Raw genomic sequence first — 19,721 nt, forward strand, 5'->3', positions numbered from 1 at the left:
TGAAAGTTATGTATTCTTCATTGGTCACTGGGGTGTGTGGTAGACATGTTGGAGCAATGCTACTTAGGCGATACACTTCAAGAAGAGTGGCCTCAGCATATGGAAGCCTATAAATAGTAACATTTTTCCAATTTTGTACATGTTGGTTCCAACAATAATATTTCCAAGGTAATATTCCAGAAAATCAAATGAAGCTTTCATTTAAGGCTACAAAAATGCATGACAAACATATTTTACCATTTGCAATTTAATTGTTGAACAAAGAATGACCTTAAATGGATGTGAGGAGAAACTAAAAATTAATTTTCCTGCAGCTTTTTGGGTTATTTTTCATATTTATCTAGGGTAATGCTTAACACGAGCTCAGTTTTACAAATAAATATCAAGGGAAAGCGTATATTTTGCTTATTGATGTGTAATGGAGACAAGGGAAGTGCTCCAAAGCCTTCTTTTTTGTGTTCTTGAAAAGAGATATAAACATTAACTACATATTTAGGAACACCAGGTATATACTAATTCCAGTAAAGAAGTGGAATTTCAAACTTAGTGAAGTGCGTGCAAAAATGAAATGCTGCATTGCTATTAAGATGAAATTATTTCATACCTGGCTCTGTCCTCCAATATTGGCAATCTATCTTTTCCAATGACCTCATCAAGTTCTTGCTGGACCTTTTTTTGTGCTTCAGGGTAGAGAATCATGTACAGGATAGCAAATGACATCGTATTCAATGTTGTGTCTGTTCCAGCCACGAATAACTCATAGTAAACTTGCTTCAGCTGGCTTTCTTTAAATTAAAATTGGATTGGAATTATAAAAAGCAATGCAGAAATACACTGTGAAGTAAATCAGTCTAAATAAAATAAAATAGGAAACAGACTTCAAACCACTTATAATGATTAATAATACATAAATATGATAGCAGTCATGATTACTTTTATTTCTTTACCATATTTTTTTTAGGTAAATCAGCTCAGAATCAACAACAAAGCTTTGACAATACTCAGTCCCTTCAAAATCAGCATAAAATGGCTGGCATTTGACCAGTTCATATAAACCCTGTTTATCCTGTGCTAAATTGATTGCAAAAATATTTTACGTGTTCAATCAGCATCTACTTAATCAAATAATAAGATAATTCAGTTTAACCAAGCTCTTTTTATTTATTGATTTATTTTCAACATCACAGGAACACCACACAACAAGATTGCAGAATCAGTGCTACGTGTAATGCTCAAATATATAAATTTGTCAAAATTGATCAAATATTTTACAAACTACTTCCTGAATGCATGAATATTTAGTTATTCTTTACTCATGAAATATTTAGCCGAACACAAACTATTGTAAATATCATGATATACATGTAAGTCAGTTCAAGTATGACCGAGAAAGTATAACAAAACAGTCAAGTACCAGCACAGCTCTAGGGGTCATTGGAACACACAAGCCCTTCTACCACGTCAACGCTGTAGTCTATGGGAGGGATAGATTATGTAGGATAAAATTATTTATAAGGTATTTAACCACATAAATTCCCTTTTTTCTCAAACATAAGTAATTATGTAAAATATTCCAGCAATTATAAAATGTGAATAGAGTACTTGTTTACACTGTGTCAAGTTCATCATAAATCATTTTACTGTTATTTATTTATAAATTTTCTTAGTGACCAAATGACTCTAATGAAATTGTAGAACACTGCTTTTCATTAATGTTGCCTTTTATTAGTGTTTGTTTGACAGTAAACATCAAAATTGCCATTGGAATTGAAGTTGAAAATAAAAGACCTTCAAATCAGTTCAACTAAATAAATATATTCACAAGAAAGGTACAAACCATTAAATATATCTGGTAGATTATTCTTTTGTTTCTCTATTTCAGTTAAATAAATGTCCATGAAGTCCCTTGGATGGTCATAGTCTATTGTTTTCTTATGATCATCAATTTCATCCTGCAACAAGAGTTGATCACAAGGCAAGTGTGAAAAATTTAACAATAATTTTTTTAATGTTTTAATAAAAAAGCACACATATATATTTTGTCATGCTTATGTATACCTTAGCCTGGAAAATTGGACAATAAGGCAACAACTAACTAAGTTATTGATCAAATTATTGATTACCCAAATAACCTTCCTCTTCTGGCTCAATTTTGACTTGTATCAAGTAAAACAAGTCATATATTAGATATTTATTATGGAAAAATAATTTAATTATTCCCACCTGGAGGAATTTAAAAATAGGCTCCACATAAGAATTATATGCAGAGAATCCAGTCTGACGAGGAAATATCTTTGGTAGCCAAGGGGCTGGATGAAAGAGACTTGACATTTGAAAATTCACTTGAATCAACTCCTTCACATCTCTTATGAGTTCCTTGAATTTAGATTCCCTATGATCATATCTCTTTCCAGCCAAAATGTGCCAAAGGACATTGATATTTGTTCCAGACAAAACATCGCAAAAATCCACCTGTAAATCAAAAATTTAATGTCATGGTTACAGCAAATTGATTCCTTGTTAGTACAACATAATATAGCAGTTATCATTTACATGCAAACTTCACACTTCTGACAAAACTTCTTGCTAAGATCTAGGTCATTGATACTAAAAAGGAGGCAATAGGCATACAAAAGGAATATTACCAGTCATTTTCTCCTATTGTCAATATTTAATGTGTTTTGCATTTTCTGTGTCTGAGAGTTGTTCATTTTTATTGCAATTGCCAAGTGATGTCCAGCATAATTTACTTATTTTCATTGATTCCTATGGACTAACTTTGTAAATAACCTAATTTGCTCTAGTTATTTGATGTACATAATGCCTTCTCTGTTGCCATGCAAAAACAACGTGCATCACTTAAATCACCCAGTCCATACTGCTCCTGCTGTAACACTAAGTTATGCTTGTTGGATCATTGGTTGGGGGATGCTGCATTAATGGGAAAAAATGATGAGAGGATGGTCATATAATTAATTACACATTGCTCTTTCTATTACTTTTCCCATATTATTCCTGTCCTACACTCAATGATCCATCATCGCCTACACATTCAAATTAACCTCAGTAATTACCAAATAGAACATGAAAACATGAAAGCCATAACTTCAAGCACATAGTTTGTTCAAAAGTCAATAATAAAAAAACTAAAGAAAATAGCCATCAATCAAATCTTCCAATTATACATACAAAAACCAATCATAGCAAAACAAAAGGCTGTGAAAGAGCAGCCTTTAACGCACCTCTAACCCTTTTTAAACATCTTTGTAATGGTAAAGATGCTGAGAATAAATTGTAAAAATCAGGAGTTTATCAATAAAAATATAATAGCTGCATTACAATACATATCAGTCAGATGAACAGAAACATACTAAAATGGACTTCAGAGCATACCAGCTGTTTTAAAAATTCTGACTCAACCTCCCTCTCTGCCAAGCATTGAAAATACCACAATAACAGCAGTTACTTTGTTCGAGAAGCACTGCATAGTCTGCTCAAAGGTATTAAATTGGACATCCTGTAACAGTGGGGAATTATAAGAGCTTCAGCCATCTCAAGTGTATTAGTCTTCATTGAACAATTTTTTCCTAACTCCTCATTACTCTCAACACATTTTAATTCAATAATCAACCACATATCCCACCCCTCCTCTTCCTTCACTCCTCTACTGCAATTGTATCATTGTCCCATGTCCCCTCAATGGCCACAACTCCAGTCCCAATCTTTTACCAACCCCCAGATTTCTTGTTGTTACTCCATTGCCCATCCCTCTCTTAGAATTACTACAATTTTACTGGTCACTGTTTCCCACAAAATAAACAATTCCATTTGAGCTCCAACTTGCTCCCAGCCATTGCACTGAATCTATATATTCACCACATGTATCTTATTCCAAATTTGTAACTCATGGTGCCGTATGACTGTAAAATCTCTTCTTCCAAAACAAATAAAATCTGTGAAAAATACTTCCTTTCTTTCATTTGATGAACATAAAGGAATTCACATTGATTGTGCTGAATGCTTTACACTACATATCATTAGCTTGGGAGCAAGTTAATGAGTCCTCAATGCATAACTGCCTTAGAAAGTCAGTATTGTTTGTTTATTGAGATAAAAAAATTCTAATTTAAAATATATGTGATGATGATTATACATTGGCATATGAAAGGAAAAATTCCCCTTTTCCTACTATTTGCAATTTTCCCACATTTAATCCTTTTTTCCACGATCCCTATAAAAGTCCAAATAATCGGTTTTACTGTATTTGTGTTGATCAATGAAATGAAAAGATCTCCTTTGCATGATGCTAAACAATAAGCCTAACTTTGTAGGCATTTGAAGGTTTTTCAATACTGAATATGGCACACTTACTCTCTGCAGGAAATAAGAAAAATTTTGGATTCAAAAAGTCACAATTGTATTCCCATTAGATACTCGGACAGTTCTAACTGATTTGCCTTAAATTAATGTGATTCAAAGCTACCGTGGGGATGAAGCAACTGTGGGCCAGCAGAAACCTCTGAAAGGAGATATTTAGAGAGAGAGAAAGAATAAAAATTATCCCAAATTTGCAGCAAATGAAGCTGTTATTTATCAGGCACAATTTGAGAAAAGTCTAAATCAACTATGGAACAAGAGTACTGTTTACTTCCAGATTAAAACATCTAATTACCTGTAGATACTACAAATGAAGTGTGCTACAAAATCCTACAAAAGTGATTCCATGTAAAAGGGTTTTTTAAGATAAAAAGAGACTGCGAACATGACGTGTTCAGATACTATGCCAGGGATATTCCAAAGGGGTTGAACCAAAAATTTCAGGTTCATTAAAGAGAACCATCTTATTGTAAAAATGTACCAATTAGTCTTTGAAATCCCAGTTAAGAGTAAAAAGTGTGTCACTCAAAAACTCTATATATGGTCTTAAACATTCTTCAAAAACTTGGAACAAGAAAATTAATAGTGTCCTAGAAGCAGTGGATCATACTAAATAAAGTATAATATTCAGTCTTGTGCATATTTGAATGAGAAGAATGAAGAAATTGTAACCTTAACAAAATGAAACAGTTTCTGGCGTCACTTGGTGGAAATTCTTCATATTGAAATTAAATTTAAAATACTTTGCCTTTCCACATAAAAAACTTTTATTTATGACCTAGGTTTTGTTATGGTATATGGTTATTTGACCTGATGATATTATACCATAACGTAACTTAGGTCGCAAATATAAGTTTTTTATGTGGAAAGGCAAAGTATTTTAAATTTAATTTCAAAATGTAACCTTAGCTGTTTTTGTTGATATTTTTTTGTCTTTACCAACCATAATAAGGAAATATTGACACTGAAAAAAAATTAATTTGAAAAATTCAACACCAAAGATTAATGTTATCCCTATAGCAGCATGAAAAGCAGCTTATTATCAAAATTTTTCCTCATGTTTGCAGAGAGTTTTGGACACAATTACAATATTTAATGACACTGAAAGCACCCACAGAGTTGCTGTGAATTGCACACATCATGACATGGCAAAACACAAAAATACAAGATAAGATTTCGATGCTGAATAGTGTAACATGCATTCATTTTTCAAGATCTGCAGGAGATTTGATGATTTTTTAATGCCGATACATTTTCCTATCATCATTGGTCTGTGAGTCAGAGGATGGATTATGCCTTGGGCAATTGTTTCAATTGTGCATGCACTGCCAACATTTGCAGAAGTTCATTCATAACTATAGAACTTCTTGTGTTTTCATCGCATGAGAGTACATGAAATCTACCTATGTTCAAAAAGGGTTTGGGAGGGAGTATGACTTCACAATAATTTCATGCCTTAATCTTTCACAATCTCCCATATCAATTTGGGCACAATTTTTATAATACATCAATCTTAATACAAAAAAGATGCCATAGAAGAGAATTCTCATTGAAAAAATAATATACAATGAATATTCAAGTTATGCATAGTTCTTACTGGTTTATTGAAACTCTTTTCATATCCTCCAGAAAGTTCATCAATGTCATCAAACATAGCTTGTAGTTCTTCATGAACAATGCCATCCAATGAACTCTTCCCAAAACCAAGGTCACGTAAGTGTTGCAAAGTAAAACGTCGCTGTAACCTCCATTCTTCACCTGAAGCATGTGCAATGCCTTGACAGTTTTAGGGAGAAAATAGAAATGTATTTATACAGAATTATTATCAGTCCCATTTTAACTAAAATTAGGTAACTTTATGCTAAAACAGATATAAAATGCACACTGTTGCATTAAGTTAAAATTAACATACTACATTTGGGTTAGTAGATGAGTGCTTACTTGCAATATGAAGAGATATGGGATCACAAGACTAGAAAGAAAAGCACTGCCAAGATCATGGAGCAAATAATAAACATGACGAATTTGACTTGTTTGTTTAATAATGATGAAGCTTCTCATGCTATTTTTAATTGCTTAATGTGAAAATTTGAATGCCATCTACATAGTCTGAGCTTTTTTAAAACATTTCAGTGCTTGCAGCTGGCTAATGTTTTCCCTAATGAACACTAGGTATCGCACAGAAGTCAAAAAAAGCCCTTGCCTAGGGCTTTCACAAACACAAATGGGCATGTCCCCATTGATATCAAAAATCCAAAATGGTCAATGGATGATGTACAAAGCCAGACTAAACACTTCCTTCCTCCATGTGCCCAACTAAAATAGGGTCCATTAAATATAATACTTAAGATTCACATACGAGTAGTTCAAACTGAGAACCTTGATGGCATTTTTATCATTCAGAATACAAATAATAAAAGTATCCCTGGGTGAAAAATAATATTTTAACTTCCTCCATGCAACAAAATGCATGTGTACTTACCTAGTGATTTTTCATTTTTCATTTTTTGAAATATGTTCTCCGGCCGGCCAGATAAGTCATCACGGAAACATGCCTCTCGAATCCCCTCAAGCCCTGAGATGACAATAACTGGAGTGTTGAAAATATATGCCCCAACAACTTCACCATATTTCCGTGATAAATAAGTTACTACAGCATATATTGGTGGATGGGGTAAGCATATAAATATAGTGCCTATAAGAGGCCATTTTGCAGGACCTGAAATGGTAATGCGTGTCATCATAAGTGTTGATTCATTTGTACCAATTCATAGAAGATATTCTAAATCTTTCTGAGCCATAATTCAGATTCAGATCGTTTTATTTGCTCAATGGCAGCAATTCACTACACCATGAATTTTTCATTAGGCATGTTCAGCAGGGCAAAATATTTTATAAAGCATGACAGCTCCTTTCTCTTACCTATGAAAAGTATGTTACTCATAAAGGAAAGTGTTAGTTTATCAGCAATATCTTATTTACATCAATTTTTTTGTGCAAAAAACAGTTGATTCAAAGTAAGTGAATTACATTGCAATTCCATCATTTACTGTACCCATTAAGTGACTGCTTGGGTTATTTAATGTGCTGCGGAATGTAGTATAAATCTGTGGGAAATTAATAACAGATTGATTTTGGATTATTTCAATAGGTTTGAAGGATGAGAGTATGTTCATGATGGATAATAAGATTAAATATGCGCATAATAAAATATAGAACATTTTTTATATCCCTCCTTTACGCAACAAAACATAATGCCGATTTGGACATCATTCTATCAAGGCAACAATTTTATACCTATATGGAAAGAGAAGAATAATTTTATTGCAATTCATATGTTAAAGGGTAAGTTAGAACATTTTTGTTTTCTTCATAATCATTTATACAATTTCAAAAACTTTTCAATAAGGTCTCTACGTTACTTTTATGGTACAAAAGTAGTTCCTTGCTCCTTTGGGATTGGTATAACTTTACATCTAATACTCATTAGTGTTCCAATTCAATATGACTTGGTACCTACACTTATATTATGTGTATAATAATGGTATGCATTTATGGACAATTTTGATAGTTGGTCACTGAGAAAAAACCTGCATATATTCATCATTTTTTCTCTTAACAAATTCCATGATGGCCATATTGCCCACCTCTTAGTGATTCTTCAATGATGGTATTATGCACTTTCCTCTTCAATATATATGGCTATGACCTTTCCATAGAGAAGAAGGAATCTGGTCAGCAGACTTTGTGAGATCAGTTTTAGTTCCTATTCCGAAAAAGGTAAAGGCTACATCATGTGAGGACTACAGGACAATAAGTTTGATATCCCACGCAGCCAAAGTTATTCTCAGGATCATAAACAGAAGGATTGAGAGTAGGGCAAGTGATTACTTAGGGGATGATCAGTTTGGGTTTAGGAAGGGGAGAGGTACACGTGATGCCATTGCAGTAATTAGATTATTAATTGAGAGGAATATAGAACACAACCAGGAGGTATTAGCCTGTTTCGTAGATTTCGAAAAAGCATTTGATAGAGTGAATTGGGAAAAACTAATGAGTATATTGCAGAAAATAGGAATAGATTGGAGGGAAAGGAGGCTAATCCGTAACCTGTACATGTCACAAACTGCTCAGGTGCGGGTGGGGAACGGGGAGTCCGGATGGGCAGTGTTAGGAAGAGGTGTAAGGCAGGGTTGCCCATTATCACGGTTGCTGTTCAACCTGTATGCAGAAGAAATGATTAAAGAGGCATGGGAAGAACTGGAGGTAGGAATGAAAGTGGGTGGGGAATTCGTAAAATCAGTTAGGTTTGCTGATGATCAAGCTTTAGTCTGTCAGTTAGCCAAGGAGTTGCAAGCATTGCTTAGTGAATTGGAAATTCAGTGCGACAGGTATGGGATGAGAATCAATATTAATAAAACAAAGGTTTGCGATTTTCTAGAAAGAAAAAGGCTAAGGTAAACATTATAATAGGAGGGCAAAAACTAGAGCAGGTAGAACAGTTTACCTATCTCGGTAGTGTTTTGGACCAACATGGTCAAAGTAGTAGGGACGTAAGGAGAAGAATTGCTCTAGGCAAAGAGGCTTTCACAAGGAGGAGGGAGTTGATGACAGGGACGTTGAGTAAGGATATTAAGAAAAAACTCGTAAAAACTTTGATATGGAGCGTAGCTATGTACGGCGCGGAAACGTGGCCATTGAAGCAGGAGGATAGATGTAGATTGGAGGCTTTTGAAATGTGGGTGTGGAGAAGAATGGAGAAGGTGAAATGGAAAGAGAAGAAAACAAATGAGGAAGTACTTGGTATGGTGGGCGAGGACAGGGGTTTGTTGGGAGAAATCTTATGGAGGCAGGTAAAGTGGATGAAGGGGGTAGTGACTAGCAGTGGGATGTTGAAGACTGTGATAGAGGGTAGAATGTTGGGCAAACGAGGAAAGGGAAGGAACAGGATAGGGATGTTGGACGGGATGAAGGGAGGAAGAAGGTACTCAGAGATGAAGAGGGACCTGATGTAGAATAGGATGTTTTGTTTTGCTAGGAGTCACAAAATATTTATTTAGGAGCTGTATCCATCCAAAAACCTACCTTAACCGGTAGATTACCTAATAATAATATATTTGGACTCCTCGATGGACTACCTTGACGTTAGAGAAGGGATTGTGTGTTCGAATGACCCATTGACTATATGCTGGGCCAATGATAATCGCTCCTGGTAGGTTCACCCATGCCAGTTAGGTCGCAAAATGTCAGGAGGAAGACGAAAGATAGTCCACGCAGCGTCTGTTCCTCAATGAGGCGGTTGCAAAGTCGTATAAACGTAGTGGGGCGGCCATTGAGTGATGGTGTCACATTATAAACACTATTGAGGGATGGCAACTGGAAATCACCTCAATTATCATTCCCAAGATTAACATGATGGACTATACAGATATTTTGAGTCCTGGCAACTACGGGTCTCGGCCCAATCGGGCGTGTGTCGTGCCCGGCAGCGGGGGAGGCAAGGCTTCCGCGGTCGTCATCCCACGAAACCCTTGCAAGGGAAAACCAGCAGCAGCAGGACAGAAGACGCAGGAGAAGAAGACCAAATTAGTTAGAATAGGAACGTGGAATGTTAGGACAATGATGAGGGCAGGGAAATTGGAGAATGTTAAGCGCGAGATGGAAAGGGGAGATATCGATATTTTAGGTCTATGCGAGGTGAGATGGAAAGATAGCGGGGATTACTGGAGTGATAAGTATAGAATAATATACAGCGGCTGGGATGAGAGCCAACGAGGAGTTGCCATTATATTGAATAAAAAGGTAGGATGAAGCGTAGTCAACATAGAACCAGCAACGGAAAGAATATTACCGGTAGAGATAAAAGCAGAATCGACGAACTTGTTTATTATTCAGGTATACATGCCACCAAGCAATCATAAGGAGGAAGAAGTCGATAGGATATACGATCAATTAGAGGACATAATGGCGTGTGTTCCTTCAGGGAAACATTTTATGGGCATTGGGGAAAAGTAATGTGATGGTAGGTGAAAGAAGAAATGGTGATGAGGTTTAGCTACGAGGAATTACCGCGAGGAGAAAGCAATTGAGTTCTGTAGGAGACAGGGGTTAGTCATCACCGACACTTGCTTTAGGCACCACAAAAGGCGTACGTATACATGGAAAATGCCAGGTGACTGAGAAAGGTATCAGTGAGATTATATTCTGGTTAGGCACAGGTTTAGGAACAGTGTGAACAGTTCGCACATCTTCCCGGTAGCGGATGAGGACTCTGATCATTATTTAGTTCCAAGCAAGTGAACCGTCCTATTCAAAAAGATAATGCAGGGGTAGCGGGTTAGGAAATGTAATTTAGAAGTACTAACTGGAATGACACGGAAATAATGTCAGCCGGGTGTAGAAAAAATAATGAATGAGGGGAAAGAGCGGAGTTCTATCGAGAAAAAACGGAAATATATCAAAAACAGGATAATGAAAGCCGCAAAAGAATTTATAGGGACCGTTAATGGGAAAGTTACAAGGAAACCATGGATCATGGATGAGTAGATTGAAAAGATAGATGAGAGAAGCAAATAGAAGAATCTAAACACAAAATTTGGCTGAAGGAAGTACACTGAGTAAAATTATAAATTGATACGGGTAACAAATTGAAGGAAGGAGCAGTGTGAGGCTATGGAAAGTTTGCAGAGGAAGGGTGAAATTGGTATACAAGAAGTTTAAAGCACTATCGAGATAATCTTTGTTAACAGTTAGAGATAAGTCAGGTAAGGTAATAATTGAATTAGAAAATATAAAGGAATTGAATGAATATAAAGAGGAACTGTGTGGTAAAGATCTTATACCAACAATGTTAGATACAGAAGGAGAATATGACGTAGACGATAGCTTAGGTCCAGGCATACTGGACGATGAGATAGGAAGGGCATTAAGGGAGTTGAAATCAAATAAGGCTGTAGGGGTAGACAACATTCCAGACGAACTACAAAAAGTTTAGAAAAATGTAAGAGGAATGACCTTTATCAACTGATTCGTAGCATTTATGAGGAAGGAATTTGGCCTGAAGACTTTATTATCTCAGTGTTAGTTCCTATTCCGAAAAAGGTTATGGCTACATCATGTGAGGACTACAGAACAATAATTTTGATTTCCCACACAGCATCTACATCTACATCTACATAATACCCCGCAAGCCGCCGCAAGGGCGTGTGGCGGGGGGTGTTAGGTCACCAACCGTAAAAAGGAAAAATACCACATGCAAAAAAACAACACGGAAAATTACACCCACAGCAGCGCACACACTCATGCAAAAATCCCTTCATCCAATACTCATGCAAACACATATACCGCAAAACAACTAAAAAACTGCACCCCATGATGCAGCACGAAAGCCATCCTACAACACGGAAGCCAGGACACAACAAGCAAGAAATTGAAACACCACATGAAAATGCACCACGAAACACTCTACCCCCAAAGAGTCTCTAAAAGGCAAGGAATGCGACCCAACGTTGCAGGTAGCAGGAATTTCCCCCCGCGGAGAGGGACGAGGGATTGAAAGGGAAACTTATAAACAGATGAACAGAACACGAATGAGGTCATTCGGAAAGAATGGGTTATTATAGCAAAACACATAAGGTTAGTGGAAGAGCATGCATTTAAATACAGCTAATTATTTTTTAGACACTGAGGGTGGCAAGTGGAATTTTTGCTATCTATAACCCTGCAGTTGCTATCCCGTATTGTCCGTGGGAAGAAGGAGTCCTTGAGTCGGCTAGTTCTGGCATCTATTTCCCGAATTTTATATGCATGATCCAAGCGACTAATGTATGTAGGAGTACGAATAATTTGCGAGACCTCGATGCTGAAGTAGTTCTCATGATCATCCGCAAAAGGTTGGAGAGTAGGGCAAATGATTACATAGGGGATGTTCGGTTTGGGTTTACCTCCATCCTTACTACCCCAATGCCCATCTCTCGCATACACACGGCCCGCCAGTCTCAATAACCTTCTGAGATCCACCAACCCTTTTGCGCCCTCCCCCGGACAAATTTCCTTATATTTCCCCCACTTGCAACCGCCCCCGATATAAAACATGCCTACTTATCAGTTCTGCTCCCCTTTCCCCACATCCCCTCATTGCCCCCTCACCTCGTTCCCACGCTAATTGCCTCTCAAAAAACAATATTTCTCCTAGGAGCCGAGAGAGGCTTAGAAACATTGTTCTCTCTCTCTCTCTGTCACCCAACCCAATACACTCCGCTCCTCAAACCAAACCGCCCAAAATGCCCTAACTGTATTCCCCCACCTTCTTCCTCGGAACCCACAAAATTAACCATATAATCCGTGAAATCATCCCAATTATTAATAACAGTCTGTCCACGTCACTTTTATTCCCACATTGTCCCTCCGTTTCTTTTAAACGCCCGTCGAACTTGCGAGACATCTTCAAGTCGACAAAACCACCTGCGTGCACCCCTGTCTCTTCTCCGCCACTGTCCGCACCATGTAACCGCCCACGCTGTAAATGCTGCCATCTTCAATGACCCGCCACCTCCATTACTGCCAATCCCCAATCCAACCCCACCTGAACCAAGAAAAACATCATATGCCGCCTCTCCTGTAATTTCTGTCCTGCCTTCCGCGTGGGTGAATGCACCACCACCCTTTCCCTCCGCATGAATAACCACCGCCATTCCACCAAATCTCCCACCTTCCTTAATTATCCCATTCCTACTCACACTGCTTCCCACAACAACCAATCTCTCGATGACTGCTTCTCCGTTTCGGTAACTGAAACCCTTCGCAAATCTGCAAGTAGCATAGAGGTGGGAACCCGCGAGATGGCGCATATCTGGGTGCTTCAGTCATTTAAACTTCCCAGGATGAATCAAGCCGACTGAAACCATCACATAGCTGCATTATATATCCCCTACCCCCCCTTGTTTGTTTCCTATCCCTCCCTTACCTCTCCTTCCCTCGCCCTTCCTCAGCACATGTCCTCTCCGCTCTTCCCCGGGAACGGCGTTCTGATGATGACGGCCTTGCCATCGAAACGTCTAAAGTACAAATGTTAGAGTTCTTTCTGGGTGTTCATATGTTTAAAAAGATTGAAAATTTTCGGAGACATGTAAGGCGTATGGGGGGGAGGGAGGAAGGTGCAGGGAATGCTGGGAGGGGATCAAAAGATGATGATTAAGGGTGGCAATTTTAAAAGGTCGGATAGCTAATATACTATATACCCGGATTTTCGAGTTCTCACCTCTATATTGGTGGCTGAATAGGGTAGAGAATCTAGGATGTCAAGGGAAAAACACTGGTCGAAAGAGGGGGTCGCGGGAATATGCGTGTGAAGAGATAGGAAGAGAAAAGAGTTTGGCAGAACTACAGGAGTAGCGGTGATTGTTCATTCGAATGGACAAGGGGGTAATTCATTCGTCTATGTAAAATGAAGAGCATTGTTTGAATGACAAAAGATCAATAATGTTTTTTGAGAGGCGATCAGTGTGGGAACGAGGTGAGGGGGTAATGAGGGGATGTGGGGAGAGGGGAGGGCGATGGATGTGGGGGGATGTACTTCTGTTGGGAGGGGGTGTTGTTGCAGAGACGGAGGCCACGAAATGAGAGTGCGAAAGGGATGGAGCGTTTTGTATGTGATGGATGGCAGCTCTTGAATTGAAAGTACTGTTAGATTTTGGTCTGTTTAATGTGGAATGAGGTTTTAATTTATTGTTCTGGAGATAAATGTGGTTATCGAGGAAAGTAATATTCGAATCAGTTATAGATTAAGTGAAGGATACCAATAAGGAGTTGACAGAGGAAATTAAGTATAATAAATTTTCATGTCCGTTTCGTATTTTAAAAATTTATATCAGTGTTTTTATATATTTGTGAGCGTTCTATTTTGAAGATATATATTATATATGTGTGTGTGTGTATATATATATATATATATATATATATATATATATATATATATATATATATATATCCCTCCCCGGACTACAACCTTGACGTGGTGGAAGGGCTTGTGCGTTCCGATGACCCCTAGAGCTGTGCTGGCGGGAGTAATAATTATTGCTCCTGGTAGGGTCACCCATGCCAGATAGGTCGAAGGTTAGGAGCCAGACGAAAGGTAGTCCACGCAGCGTCTGTTCCTCAGTGAGGTGGCTGCAATGGCGTCTGACCCCAGTGGGGCGGCCAGTAAGTGATGGTGTCACGTTAAAAACACTATTGAGGAAGGCAACGGGAAACCACCTCAATTATCATTCCCTAGAAAAATATGATGGACAATAGAGATAATTTGAGTCCTGGCAACCACGGGGCTCGGCCCAATCGGCCGTGTGTCGTGCCCGGCAGCGGTGGAGGCAAGGCTTCCGCGGTCGTCATCCCACGAAACCCTTGCAAGGGAAAACCAGCAGCAGCAGGACAGAAGACGCAGGAGAAGAAGACAAAATTAGTTAGAATAGGAACGTGGAATGTTAGGACAATGATGAGGACAGGGAAATTGGAGAATGTTAAGCGAGAGATGGAAAGGGGAGATATCGATATTTTAGGTCTATGCGAGGTGAGATGGAAAGATAGCGGGGATTACTGGAGTGATAAGTATAGAATAATATACAGCGGTGGGGACGAGAGCCAACGAGGGGTTGCCATAGTATTAAATGAAGAGGTAGGAAGAAGCGTAGTCAACATAGAGCAGGTAACGGATAGAATACTACTAGTGGAGATAAAAGCAGAACCGACGAACTTAGTTATTATTCAGGTATACATGCCACCGAGCAACCATAAGGAAGAAGAGGTCGATAGGATATACGATCAGTTAGAGGACATGATCGCGTGTGTTCCTGCAGGGAAACATTTGATAGTGATGGGGGATTGGAATGCGACGGTAGGCGAAGGAAGAGATGGTGATGAGGTGGGGGACTACGGTTTAGGCACGAGGAATGACCGCGGGGAGAAAGCAGTTGAGTTCTGCAGAAGACAGGGGTTAGTCATCACCAACACTTGGTTTAGACACCACAAAAGGCGCAGGTATACATGGAAAATGCCAGGCGACTCAGGAAGATATCAGCTAGATTATATCCTGGTTAGACACAGGTTTAGGAACAGTGTGATAAATTCCCACAGCTTCCCGGGAGCGGATGCGGACTCAGACCACAATTTAGTTGTTATGAAATGTAGCGTACGTTTCAAAAAGATAAGGCAGGGGCGGCGAGTTAGAAAATGGAATGTAGAAGCATTAAATGGGTTGAAAAGGAAGGAACACAAACAGGCGGTAGAGAAAATCATGGAGGATGGCAAAGGGCTTAGTAGTATCGAAGAAAAATGGGAAATGATCAAGAAAGGGTTGTCTAAAGCCGCAAAAGACACTGTTGGAACCGTTAACGCTAAAAGGACTAGGAAATCATGGATCACGGATGAGATGATTACAAAGATGGATGAGCGGCGAAAATGGAAGAATATAAATACAGAATTAGGCAAAATGAAGTACAAAGAATTGAACAATAAATTGAGGCGGGCAACAAATAAAGCAAAAGAAGCATGGTGGAAGACGCAGTGCGAGGATATGGAAAGTCTGCAGAGGAAGGGTGAAATCGGTGCGCTGTACAGCAAAGTTAAATCGTTATCGGGAAGTAAGAAAGGAAGAGCTATGCTAACAGTTAGAGATAAGGCGGGTAAGGTAATAGTTGACGCAGGAAAGATCCAAGAGAGATGGAAGGAGTATATAGAAGAACTTTATAGTAAAGAACTCAGACCAACAAAGTTAGACATTGAAAAAGAAAATGACGTAGAGGAAGACAGCTTAGGTCCAGGCATACTAGACAATGAGATAGAAAGGGCATTAAGGGAGATGAAACTAAATAAGGCCGTGGGGGTAGATAACATTCCCGTGGAACTTTTAAAATGCTTAGGAAAATGTGGGAGGAAGAGGCTATATGGGCTGATCCGTAGTATTTATGAGGAGGGAATCTGGCCGGAAGACTTTGTGAGATGTTTTAGTTCCTATTCCGAAAAAGGTAAAGGCCACGTCATGTGAGGACTATAGGACAATTAGTTTGATATCCCACGCAGCCAAAGTTATTCTCAGGATCATAAACAAAGGATAGAGAGTAGGGCAAATGATTACTTAGGGGATGATCAGTTTGGGTTTAGGAAGGGGAGAGGTACGCGTGATGCCATTGCAGTAATGAGATTATTAATCGAGAGGAATATAGAACACAACCAGGAGGTATATGCCTGTTTCGTAGATTTCGAAAAAGCGTTTGATAGAGTGAATTGGGAAAAACTAATGAGTATTCTGCAGAAGATAGGAATAGATTGGAGGGAAAGGAGGCTAATCCGCAACCTGTACATGTCTCAGACTGCTCAGGTGCGAGTGGGGAACGGGGAGTCCGGTTGGGCAGTGTTAGGAAGAGGTGTAAGGCAGGGTTGCCCATTATCACCGTTGCTGTTCAACCTGTATGCAGAGGAAATGATTAAAGAGGCATGGGAAGAACTGGATGTAGGAATGAAGGTGGGCGGTGAATTCATAAAATCAGTCAGGTTTGCTGATGACCAAGCTTTAGTTTGTCAGTCAGCCAAGGGGCTGCAAGCATTGCTGAGTGAATTGGAAATTCAGTGCGACAGGTATGGGATGAGAATCAATATTAATAAAACAAAGGTTATGCGATTTTCTAGAAAGAAAAAGGCCAAGCTTAACATTAAAATAGGAGGGCAAAAACTAGAGCAGGTATAACAGTTTACGTATCTCGGAAGTGTTTTGGACCAACACGGTCAAAGCAGTAGGGAAGTAAGGAGAAGAATTGCGCTAGGCAAAGAGGCTTTCACAAGGAGGAGGGAGTTGATGACGGGGACTTTGAGTAAGGATGTTAAGAAAAGACTCGTAAAAACTTTGATATGGAGCGTAGCTATGTACGGTGCGGAAACGTGGTCATTGAAGCAGGAGGATAGACGTAGATTGGAGGCTTTTGGATTGTGGGTGTGGAGAAGAATGGAGAAGGTGAAATGGAAAGAGAAGAAAACAAATGAGGAAGTACTTGGTATGGTGGGCGAGGACAGGGGTTTGTTGGGAGAAATCTTATGGAGGCAGGTAAAGTTGATGAAGGGGGTAGTGACTAGCAGTGGGATGTTGAAGACTGTGATAGAGGGTAGAATGTTGGGCAAACGAGGAAAGGGAAGAAACAGGATAGGGATGTTAGACGGGATGAAGGGAGGAAGAAAGTACTCAGAGATGAAGAGGGACGTTCTATAGAGTAGGATGATGGATTTTGTGTTTTGTTAGGAGCAATAAAATATTTGTTTGGTAGTTGTGTCCATCGAAAAACCTACCTTAACCGGTAGATTACCTTAAAAATATATATATATATATACACATTCAAACACGAAATCCCGCCAAACGGCGAATAAATACTCATATATACAGAAACAGATTTTCCTTATATCTGTTTCTGTATATATGAGTATATGTATATATATATATATATATACATATATTGCTATGTTTTGCTAGGGGTCACAAAATATTTTATTTATTAGTAATTATAGTATGTCCATCTAAAAACCTACCTTAACCGGTAGATTACCTAATAATAATATAAGTATATATATATATATATAATAAGATTATTTACTTACCTGGTGGAAAATTCAATGGCTTCTGAGAATACATCCAAATGAGGATAAGGAGGGCTGCAACAGCAAGGATAGTAACACCTGGATCCATATTTGGCGACAAAAATGAGAACAACTCAGATGAATCCCTAGAAATGAAACAAGGTATGATGGATGATGAACCTTCCTGAACGGTATCAGCGGAGGCTACTATTCGGAGCTATGTCCCCCTCAGCTCCCTTACACTGACTGACTCCACTTCGTTGATGGAGTATTTCATCTTGGTCCATTTCGTGACCTCGGGCTTCGCCTCTCCAGCCGCCAAGGCTACTAAGGCGTGGAGATTTCTTCTACATGGTCAAAACGATCTAATTCCTCCCCCCCCAGAGCAGCCTTGGCCTCTTCATCGCTGGTAGGGCTTCTGTGTGGACACCCCCGTTCTTCGGTCCTATACATGACGGTGCCATGACGGCCACTAGGGTACTAAAATAGAAAGTCCAGTAAGGGACGTTGTAGGAGACATCGCTCTAAGAGCGATGTCTCCTACAACGTCTTAAGGTCTTCGTCTTTATTAAATTTTGTACACAGCGTTTCCTCCAAATTGTGTATCGAAACAGATTACCTCATTCCTTTCTCAAGGTATGCATTGCAGCATAGTTATCCCTGAAGAAACTAACGTAGTTTGAGAGGATATAGGAAGATTATAGAGTACATATTTTTAAGTACAGAGTGCGGCCGTGAATCCCATCTGGTTGATAATGTATTTACTATTTACATAGTAGAATTTTGTTAAATAGTTAAAAGGTTTAACTAGTGCAACATTTGTTGGGGTAGCATCACTGTAAATGGATTAATATTGTTCTCATGAAGCCACATAACATCAAGTCTATGATATCAATATGTTAGTTATGCTAGATTTTCCATGACCACTTCCACCACAAATTACCCCACTCCAGCCATCTGCATTGGTGGCAAAAAAATCATTCTACTTATTTTTGAGACAGTCCCTGTATATCTGTCCAAAAACGAAAACCAGCTACATACTGAAGATATTAAAACGAGCATGTTTCAACATACTTAATTCTAATTTAAGTTAATGCATTTTCCTGGTAATAGAGCAATGGCGTTATTTGAAGAATCGATGTGGCGCCCCGAAGTATGCTAGACATGTGGTTGGAACAATATTAGTTTTATTAAAATTCCTAACAAAAATCGCAGACATTTATAAGTTAAATCAACAATTTGGTCATCGTCAATTGGATAGAGAAGCCTATCACTCAAGTAGAAGAAGCACTGATGCAATGAATCGGTGATAGATTTTTTGGGTCAATGACATTGCTCAACATTACTTAATGGGACTGGATGGTGCGGCCTATTGGTAATTGTAAGAATTTGAAGTATCTATTATTCACGTAATTTTCGCAGTTTTTATATTAATATTTATACAAGTGCAACTGACAGAACCAGGATTTGAGACCTCAGATCCATAATACGGTCGGATAAATATTTACGCAGGTTTTATTATATTTAATGCAGTACTTATTGTTTTTCTCTTTGTGTTCATCTATCGTATCTGAAAAAAATCTCGTCTTGAAGAAATTACTCCAGTTAAATGACGGAATGATAAATTTATCCTAAATGAGGGCATCGAAGACTCATTGCCAATGAGATTTTCCGCCACCGGAAAGATACCCCCCGAAATGGGGGTGTCTAAGCATTATCTAATGGTTTGG

The 19,721-nt window shown here is 38.6% G+C and overlaps 1 protein-coding gene across 1 annotated transcript; it reads right to left on the bottom strand.

Annotated features, from left to right (window-relative positions):
- Positions 1 to 582: 582 nt before the first annotated feature.
- On the bottom strand, positions 583 to 18,100 carry LOC139698009 (methyl farnesoate epoxidase-like). Its single transcript, XM_071596865.1, has 6 exons — positions 18,013 to 18,100; positions 6,860 to 7,096; positions 5,975 to 6,135; positions 2,224 to 2,472; positions 1,838 to 1,952; positions 583 to 785 (listed from the first exon to the last, which is right to left on the bottom strand). The coding sequence occupies exons 1-6, from the start codon at positions 18,098 to 18,100 to the stop codon at positions 583 to 585; spliced, it is 1,053 nt and encodes a 350-aa protein (XP_071452966.1).
- Between the last annotated feature and the right edge of the window lie 1,621 nt (positions 18,101 to 19,721).

This window comes from Hetaerina americana, unplaced genomic scaffold (genome assembly GCF_022747635.1).
Source record: "Hetaerina americana unplaced genomic scaffold, ioHetAmer1.1.p SCAF_8, whole genome shotgun sequence".
NCBI lineage: Eukaryota > Metazoa > Arthropoda > Insecta > Odonata > Calopterygidae > Hetaerina > Hetaerina americana.